The sequence below is a fragment of the Rhagoletis zephyria genome, unplaced genomic scaffold (genome assembly GCF_001687245.7).
Source record: "Rhagoletis zephyria isolate East Lansing unplaced genomic scaffold, Rhagoletis_zephyria_1.1 Rzeph_scaffold_00441, whole genome shotgun sequence".
Classification (NCBI taxonomy): domain Eukaryota; kingdom Metazoa; phylum Arthropoda; class Insecta; order Diptera; family Tephritidae; genus Rhagoletis; species Rhagoletis zephyria.
Genome location: NW_016157525.1, coordinates 6,621 through 16,582, shown reverse-complemented (window position 1 = coordinate 16,582; position 9,962 = coordinate 6,621). Strand labels below are relative to the sequence as shown.

At 38.6% G+C, this 9,962-nt stretch overlaps 1 protein-coding gene across 2 annotated transcripts in view; it reads left to right on the top strand.

Annotated features, from left to right (window-relative positions):
* The window catches only part of fz3 (frizzled 3), a 144,385-nt gene extending 136,837 nt beyond the window's left edge, over positions 1 to 7,548 (top strand). The window contains exons 2-3 of one of the 2 annotated variants that reach the window (XR_001846977.1): positions 5,420 to 7,020; positions 7,075 to 7,548. Coding sequence is in view for 1 of the 2 variants with exons in the window: in XM_017611680.1 (XP_017467169.1) it covers positions 5,420 to 6,928 (1,509 nt within the window). In the remaining variant the exon portion in view is untranslated. The other variant, XM_017611680.1, reaches the window with a different exon arrangement.
* Positions 7,549 to 9,962: the final 2,414 nt, after the last annotated feature.

Here is a 9,962-nt window from a genome sequence, read left to right as displayed (position 1 = left end):
AGATACCACAAATGCGCGATCCAGAAAATTCTTCTATCATTCTTGCCACAAATGTATGTTTTCTTCGAAAATACTCAAGTACTACCAGTAGAGTACTCTACTGTCAAATACCTTTTACTCGCAGTAGTTGCGGAAGGCAAAGTAAATACTCTACGCGTGTTGCTATTGATCGGTAGTTTACGTACGCTTGCTGAAACTGGTTTATGCTTACTCACAATTGACTCGAACGATGAAAGTAGGGGATGGAAAGTATTTGCGCGGCGATCGGATGTCTTGTTGGGCCGTTTAAATGGAATTGCGCAGGAGTCTAATGTATATCGTCGTTTAAAGTACAAAACCGCGTACCAACAAAACGCTAAACCCCGTATCAAGATAATGCAAAACCGCATATGTGAGGTTGCATAAATTATTTTCTAGAGAGTAAAAACACTAATATATCAAAATGGTTCTCTTTTTATAAATCAATCGCATTTCTGGCTAGTATATTTCAGGACGAATGGATAAGGATTGAGCCAAGAGATTGTGTGAGCAAATCCAATTTTTGGCAGCAAATGTCACTTACGCGTTTTTGCAGAATGACGATACGCGGTTTTGTACTTTAAACGACGATATCCTTCAAAGAAAAGCACCAATGGAAAAAGTTCTTCCTGAAAGAATTTATTTTGAATCGTGCTTCAGCTTGCCGACTGAAGAGTAGAGATCATTCAATTTTATGCATTTTTTCTGGAACATAATCCAGACATTTTCCCCTTAATACTGAATGAATAGCTTTTTCCCTGTAAATCATCTTCAACATCCGTTTGCACAAAGAAAAATATGACTTAGTTTCTATGCTAAGGGTAAAACAGACGAAAAAACAACGAAAATTCCACTATGATTTCTCATCGATTTTATGTGTAAACCCTTTACTCCATTTATAATAAAATAGACAATGAATTGAAGTATGTATGCATTTCCCATGTTTTCTCAACATGTGGGTTCAAATCCTGTGGAACGTACACTTATTCTTATTTTTTTATTTTTTATTTTTGATCTTTTTTCTTATTTTGTTTTTATTTTTTTCATTATTTATTTTATTTTATAGTTATGTATTCTTATATTTTATCTCAGTTTTAAGATTGCGCTCTCACAGCTAGTACTTATTGAAAAGGTTTAACAAACCTATGTAATGTGGGCAAATAGGGTTTGTATTTCATTGAAAATAACTGATGTGATATCTTCTTGAATTTATTAAAAGTTTTTCTTCATACTATTATGTGATGTCTTCTTGAATTTATTGAAAATTTAAATGAATATTATTTATTAAATAGAATACGGTCGTTAGGCGACCACCGTAGCCGAGTAGGTATTTAGAGCTACAGACTGCAATTCAGAAGGCCACGGGCCGACAGGTCAGCGCAGAATAGTTTTTTATTTTAAGTTTCTATTTTTAGCCTTTATTGGGCAAGCTAATAAAAATCGAGAGAATTCCTTCATGATTTTATTCTTCTTGATATCTTGTTGGTGATGTGGTGGTGTTCGCTCTGTGTGAGATTTTCTTCTGTTTTCTAGATTTTTTTTTTTCAAAGGCTAAACATTTTTGTTGAGGAATTTTAAAGTTCAAAATTTCCTTTTCTATAATAAACTTTGTAATGATTGAAGCTCGAATAACCTTGCTACGATTACTTTTCTGTATTAAAAGAGTAAATTTTGAAATATGTAATTTAAAAAATAAAATTATAGTTATAAAAGAACATATTTAATTATTTGTTTTTTATTGAGTGATAAAAGTAAAAAGTATAAGTTTCTATTTTAAGCAATTATAAAAGTAATTTTGCAAACCATTTTCTCTGCAGAGCCGCTATTTAAATAAAAACCATAAATAGCACCTTTCTTGGAACCAATGAAACTAAAAATAAATAATATAAAAAAACTTTTTAATATACAACGCTTTTATAAATGGACTAAAAAGTAGAAAATAATATTTCTCAGTCCCATAGAATTTGTTTTGATAACTTTTGATTTTGAAATTTTAGCAAAAGTCATTATAAACAATCTATGAAATTGAAAATGAAAAGCGTGGGGCGCATGTAATACACTTGAATTGATATGAAAAGTAATATATGTATGTATGTATGTGGGTATATGAATAACGACCGCTTAAAATCGATTTCAAAGTTCTACTTTCGCTGTAGAAATTTTAGGTCTACGTTATGTAGTTTGACTATTGTCAATTAAATCGAATGCTTTGTATTGCATGCGCTCCACGTTTTTCATTTTCAATTTCATAGATTGTTTATAATGACTTTTGCTAAAATTTCAAAATCAAAAGTTATCAAAACAAATTCTATGGGACTGAGAAGTATTATTTTCTACTTTTTAGTCCATTTATAAAAGCGTTGTATATTAAAAAGTTTTTTTTATATTATTTATTTTCTACTTTTTAGTCCTGTCTGAATAAAATTTTGCAATAGATATTAAAATAATTCAACGATATTAATAGAAAGGTGCACACACATGCATTTACATATGTATGTACATACAAACGAGCACCAATTAATTTTATTTAAAGAAATGGCGTGTCGTCTATTTCCGCTGTAGCAAACGTAGTACATAGGGCGACATCTAGATGTCATCTACCTCGCCCTATTCACTACAGCTGTCGCCCTATGCACTATGCTTTTTTATAGGAACTTTTCAAAGCTTTGCTTTGGTGTCGGACACACAACATTGAAAGTTTCTGGATCCACAACATTGAAAGTTTCTGGACACACAACATTGCAAGTTGATAAAAGCGTTGTAACGTTGTAATAATGTAATCATACAGCTTTACTTCAAAAACTTGCATTGCCATCATCACATATTTATTTACATTAGTAGCAATGTAATTGTTTATGAATCTCTAACGATATTTCTAAGACATTAGATATCTTATTTACCAGTCTGCTTTTATACTTTTTTTCTACTACCCACCATTAGCAAGTGTGTTTATTTGCTTAGCTGAGTGCGCGCTGGGCGGCATACTTTGATGTTAGGTAGCACTGTCTGCGCGTTCACTACATTGCCGTACATTTTCCCACTATGACTTTGATAGTCGAACTTTGAAAACACCTACAAACATACATATGTAGAGATGAGGCACGTCTGTGCCTGCCAAAGTATGCCTGTGTGTGGCGCTAAACATTTCTACTTTTTCTACTCATGTTAGCTATTTCTTTTTCAAATGGTGTTTCCATTCACTAGTCGCTTGTGACTAACAACAAAAAAGGCCTAACGCGCGCCGCACCACTTCCATAGTCACTTTGTATATTAGTTTTAGTATTTTTATTCTCATGAATTCAATAAAAAGTAATTTTATGGCGAAAAAGTGGTTGTAGTCAGTTGGCTGCCAGCCATTTGCTGTTCACTCCGCGTCAGCGATTTGCGGGCTAATTGCATCAACACATTTATTTTTCAAGCGCGGCAACATGAAAGCGTTTTGATTCCGTGGACATCCGCCGCTTTGTGCGGCCAAAGTGTTTGCTCCCCTTTTTCTATTCTATAGCTTACATTATAATTAGTGTAAATTTGTTTTATTTTTAAGCAGGCTTTGAAGTGTGGTATTTCTATATAATGAGTATTCATGTAGTTCCTCTTCGCTGTATAGGATATGATTTTTGGACGCAAATTGCAAAAACTTAACTAGTGATTTCTTAAGCCTTCTGGGTTTCAAATAGGTCTGTTTGTAATAATAATAATATCCCAACGGTTTTTACCCTCCATTCCCGCCCATCCGCACGAGGGGCGCAGTCCGCATGACGTACGGAACCGTATGACTGTTATAGTTTCTGAAGATCCATTAAATCCAATGCATATTGAACTTACACATAGGGAATATTTAATGGCATTGTTCTCGATGGTCGAGTCTATGTGCATCTCGGTTAACTGCCTGACGGCTATATGAGCAATCACTTTAACGAGAGAGCTGACGAATAACTCCGACATTTTTTTTATTAATTGGATAAAAAACAGGCCAAAAACTCAGACGGCGATGGATTAGTAGTAATTTAATTCGAATTTAATAAAATATGTACTTTGATATAATTTTGAACGGAAATCTTTTGTAGAGTTTCAAAGCTTACCTTATCCTTGTAAGTAATAGATTGTCCGCTTTTAAGGGAGCTTATATTTCCAACAAAGTTGTTAGTATTAATATTAGGTGGCATTGATAGGGACATTGAGTCCCTATATGAGAGTCATATGGTTGTGAAATAATCTAAGTAAAAGCATCTAAAAAAAAAAGAAAATTCATTTCATTAAGGAAGATTTAGATGAAAATATTTTTTTATGAGATGTAAATATCTAGTTAAGAACTATAAAAATGTTTTAACCTATGCCAATTACGGAAAAGTTTGTTGATTTCTAGCACTATTTAAATCTGCCATTTTACGCCAAATCTTCCCACGTTCCTTTGTCTTTAGCCAATTTACACGTATGCATACGTTTTTTATAATCTTGGACAAATTTCTTTTTTGACGGCTAGAGAATTAATGGGCATATTTTGGTTGTTACAGCCGTTGTGCCACTTGAGTGCTTAGTGCGCATGTCAACAACTTCTTGTTCATTCACTTTTCTTAATATGAAACACAAATATTTAGTATTAAGATATTGTTCAAGTCAGACAAGAATCTCATGAGGGCAGAATGTGTTGATTTACAATTGTTACAAACTTTTAAAAACACAGCATGTGATGTTCCAAAGCCTGAGATGTAATGTATGAAGTACATTTTTTAATCTTAACACAATTTCTTGTTAAATTTTTTACCAAACGCATAAGCCTTGACGGCCAACTCATACACATTTTTCAGATACGTGAATTCCGTAAAACGCATCAGCCTTGACGGCCAACTCATACAAATTTTTCAGATACGCGAATTCCGTCAAACGTCAGCTTCACTCACATGTCCACGTCAATCTAGAGCGCAGCTTCAAAATCAATGTCCATGTGTGTTGGCATTTAAACAAAACAAAAAGCAATATTCCAGAGTTTACCTTTCCTAAGATTCACTGAGCATTTCATTGTTGTCTGCTACACTAATTTGATGCGTAAATAATGGTTTGCTTTTTGTGCCTCTGCTCGCTTTTTGCACACTTTGCACCCTAAAGCTTTTAATCTCCACTTTTTAGTGCTATACTTAAGCCTTTACATCTGTTTACTTGTCTCACTTACTTGCTTCCATTGAAGTGCTGTTGTACCGCCAAACTGCATAAAAACTGATATATTTCCATACTTTTATTTTACTTTATCTGAGCGCGGCACTATGATGCCAGAGCCTGGATCATAAAAGACATGAATTATTAAACTTCGGTTTACCTTTAAATTTTTTTACATAAATACATTAGCTTTTATTCCATTTTCTTTTCCATCCATACTAACAAACTGCTTTTTCTTTCTTTACAGATGGCGAAGCTGCTGCCCCTCATCCAATCGACTTGCTCTAACCGTGCTCGCTTCCTGCTCTGCTCTTCGCTCTTTCCACTTTGTACACCTGATGTACCGCGACCCGTCACCGCCTGCAAACAACTCTGCGAGAATGTAAAAAGTGAGTGCGAGTCGCATACGGAGCTTATGCAATTATGGCCCGACTTTCTCAACTGCGACACTTTACCTCAGCCGGAGAAACACGAACTTTGTATGCAAATTCCACAGGAGTCCGAAAAATCGCAGGACAGTCTGCAGCCACATCCGCCATCACTGCAGGCGCACTACGAACAACCATCGCAATTTTACTGGCCCTGGTCTGTTTGGAAAATGCCGCCACATCTAAGCAAGTCCATTGCGCCCACAGCAATTTGCCCACTCAACTTCACCGCCGACCCGTTAAATGCAGATCTGTGTGTGCCTCAATGCAACCGCGATGCGTTTCATTCAACTCAACAAAAGAAAGTCGCTGAAAGCCTCATATTAGGTCTCTCCGCTGTTTGCTTCGTTTTGACGTTATTTTCGCTGGTTACTTTCTGGGCGGAACCGACACGTTTCGGGTACCCAGAACGTCCAGTGCTCTTCCTTTGTCTCTGCTACAATCTCTTCAGTGTTTGCTACCTGGAACGCATAGTCTTTCACAACTCTACACGTACACTAGCGGTGCTTGAGGATCCTCTAGGCAAAGTCAGCCCACCATGCACCATCTCACCGCCCTGCCTGGCTTCATACATAACAACGAGTTACCTCAGTTTGTGCGCGGCCACTTGGTGGCTCATATTTGCGCTGTGTTTCTTCCTCTCCTCGCATCAGAAATGGTCAAGTGAGGCGCTTGAGAAGAAGTCAGGTCTATTTCATGTTCTTGCCTGGGTGCCACCGCTTGCTCCACCAATCGCCGCGCTACTAATGGAAAAGGTACGCCCCAACGAGTTGACAGGCATGTGCACGGCTTTCGGATTTGTGGAGGTCCCTGCCGTGGTGCTTTTGTTGCTTGGTATCTTCTTCACTGTTCGGGCCTCCAGATCGCTGCACGCGCTTGAGCAACAAATGAAACCCACTTTTGGGCATCAACGCTTTTCGCAGATACGGAAACGCTTTCTTATATTTGCGCTGCTCTTCTTCATGCCCACCATAGCTGGCGTGATAACATCGTTTTTCGAGCGCTATATTGACTCGGTACCTGCCTGCTCTACCCACGAAGATTGTGCTCTCCCGGAACAGCGCAAAGCCTGGACGACGCTCTTGAGAATATTTTTCCAGTTAGCTGGTGGCACTTTGACTGGTATGTGGGTGTGGTCGCGAAAGACATGCGAATCGTACCGAAGTCGGCTGGTAACCACGCCAACTTCCTCCACAACTACAAAGTCGATATCTTCATTTCCGAAGAACCATCTGCACACGAATGGCAAATCTGTGAGCAGCACGCTGTATAGCGGTATTAACTTCCACAATGTACCGGTGTATAACCTGAATCAAGCGCGAGTGTAGCGGTCAATGGATGTGGTTGGAGCAGCCAATGATCCAACACAGCAACAACAAAAGCCGATGCAAAACAGCCGGAATAGGGAGGGTATATATACATTGGGATTATATCTGTAAGCCTTTGCAACTAAGTTGGACGCGTGGNTATATACATTGGGATTATATCTGTAAGCCTTTGCAACTAAGTTGGACGCGGTTCAAACAATCCTTAGTTTGTAGATAAAATTTCAGTTAGGTTGGTTGTTTAATTTTTTAAGGCTCGAATGTTAGTTTCTACTTTTATAATGTTGGTATTTTAGGTTATTTAAAAAATGTTATTTGTAAATTCTATTAATACTTAGGTATGGCTGAAGATACGTTCTGTTAACGCTATATACTTTGTATACTCTTCTCGGTCATGAAATTTTCGATGAGTTAGTTTTTGTGCGAATGCATGTACTAAAACTCTAAACTATTTTGATGAAATGTGTTAATAGCTTTAAAATCTCGGTAGATAATATTAGATATATTTATTTAAACGTTATATCGTTAGATTTATGAGATACAAATATATGTAAATAAAAATCATAAAACCGTTGGTATTAAACAGGTCTTTAACAGGCATACATATTTATGCTAATGTATGTAAATAAAATTTAAATTTACTTAAATAAGAAATAAAAATTATTTTTTTTTTCAAAACTAATTTGGATAAACGATTTCTTTTTTTAATTAATTTAATCCTGCGTAGAACAAACTTTCTATGAAAGACGCGAATTTTGCTTGACACTGTAACCGCTTAAGCGATTTGGGCAACGATACCAAGAAAGAACGCCCGGCGTTTTTCTTCTGTGCCACCTGACGCAAATTAGAAATGCAAAGCCTTTATCCATCTGGTCTTTTTGCAATAAAAAGTCTAAAATCAGGTCTTCCTCTACTACCACCAGCGAGTACCGCGTTGAATACTTTTGTACGACATGACTAAGCCAGCGGACTATGTCAATAACTTTCTAAGCATCATACATAATATGACCAACCGTACTTCTTTCGGGAGTACAGTACTTCTTTTTCAGGTTGTACTTCGTACTTCGCAATACAGTCAAATGTACTTCTTTGCAATATTTTATACTTCAGGTCCTGTACTTTTCCGACATTCTGGACGATCGTCACATGGCCTAGGCGATAAATTCGTTCAAACCCTTCACGTCGCCTGACCGATGGCATCATACCTGTGCAGCTGCAAAGGGCTCTGGAGGTGTCGTCCAATTGGATGGATCCCAAGGATTGGAGCGTAGTCAGGGTTGCGTTCATACCTAAGGTCGGAAGAGGCTCTCATGTTTTCCCTAGCGATTTCAGGCCTAGCAGTCTGTTTTAGTTTTTACTAAAAACGCTAGAGAGTTTGATAGACCTACACATAAGAAACGCGACTCCTCGTGACTGTGTTTCAAAAGCTCAACTTAATTTTTNTGTTTTCCCTAGCGATTTCAGGCCTAGCAGTCTGTTTTAGTTTTTACTAATAACGCTAGAGAGTTTGATAGACCTACACATAAGAAACGCGACTCCTCGTGACTGTGTTTCAAAAGCTCAACTTCATTTTTCAATGAAAGATATGTGGATTCCGGCCTACATATATTGGTAAAGTGGGTGGAGAAAGCCTTCATGCATAAATATTATGCAGTAGGGCCGCCTTCTTCGATATCGAGGGGCCTTCAACATTGTCACTCGAGATGCCATTGTAAAGTGTATTCATAATATGGGGATTGAAACCAACCTAATAAGGCTTATCTACAGCTTACTGCGTGACAGAACTGTCATGGAAAATGCGGGAGCGCCTGCACTCAGCGCAGAGTAAATAGGGGCACTCTGCAATGTGGTGTCCTACCTTCCCTGCTCTGGATTGCGGTTGTAAACAACCTTCCAGAGGAACTGGAAAAAGTTGGCTATCGGGTGATAGCCTATGCAGATGATGTGGCACTTTTGATTAAGGGACAGTTTCTTAATTAGGTGGGCGGCCTACTGTGGCCTCACAGTTATACCCAGCTAAACGAAAGTGGTCTTGCTTACCAGCAAGTACAATATGCCCGTTGTGGCCCTTCCCTCGATCGGGGGTGTATGGCTGCAGCTCTCAGACNTGCAGATGATGTGGCACTTTTGATTAAGGGACAGTTTCTTAATTAGGTGGGCGGCCAACTGTGGCCTCACAGTTATACCCAGCTAAACGAAAGTTGTACTTGCTTTCCAGCAATATGCCCCTTGTGGCCCTTCCCTCGATCGGGGGTGTATGGCTGCAGCTCTCAGACATTGACAAGTACTTAGGCTTGATCCTGGATAGGAAGCTGTCGTGGAAGCTTAACATTGCGGAAAGGGTAATAAAGGCGTCGGTTGCCTTGTACTGCTGTAGGGGAGCTATCGGTAATAGGTGAGGTCTCTCGCCGAAAGTAATTCATTGGCTCTTTGAAACCTGAGTTAAGCCTATCTTGTTTCACGGAGCCCTTCTCTGGCGGAACTAACTAATCTCTTAACGTCAGTTGGACACGGCGCTTGCAGATATTTCAGGCAGAAAGGTCGCAGCACGAACTTCTTTAGGCCCAGGGAAACCGGGTGGTTAACTGGCTCGAAAGCTGAACACTTTGTCCCTTAACACATACATTACAGCCCCACAGAAATGGCTCCCAGAAGCTCCTTTCCTACCTACATTCCCTCAAGAGTGGACTGGGTAGGGCGGGGTTACTGGAAGAAGGGAGCAGTAAACTTCTTCCTTCTGGAGATAGGGTTGGTGCGGTGTCTTCTGTCGGTAACTCCCCAAGAAAACTATGTTCAGGCTTCCGGACTTCTGCAGTGTCTTTCAGGTGGAAATAACTGCCATCAAGGAAGCGGTAGACTCAGTAGTAAAGAGTGTGACGTTAGTTAAGGAGAGCTATGACTGTGCGCTCGAAAACGGTAAAGGAATTTCTGATATCTCTATCGGAGTATTTCTTAATAAGGCTAGTTATGGGATCGGGTCATAGTGACATCGCGGGAAAATGCGTAGCTGACGTTGAAAAGGCACCCTTAATATATT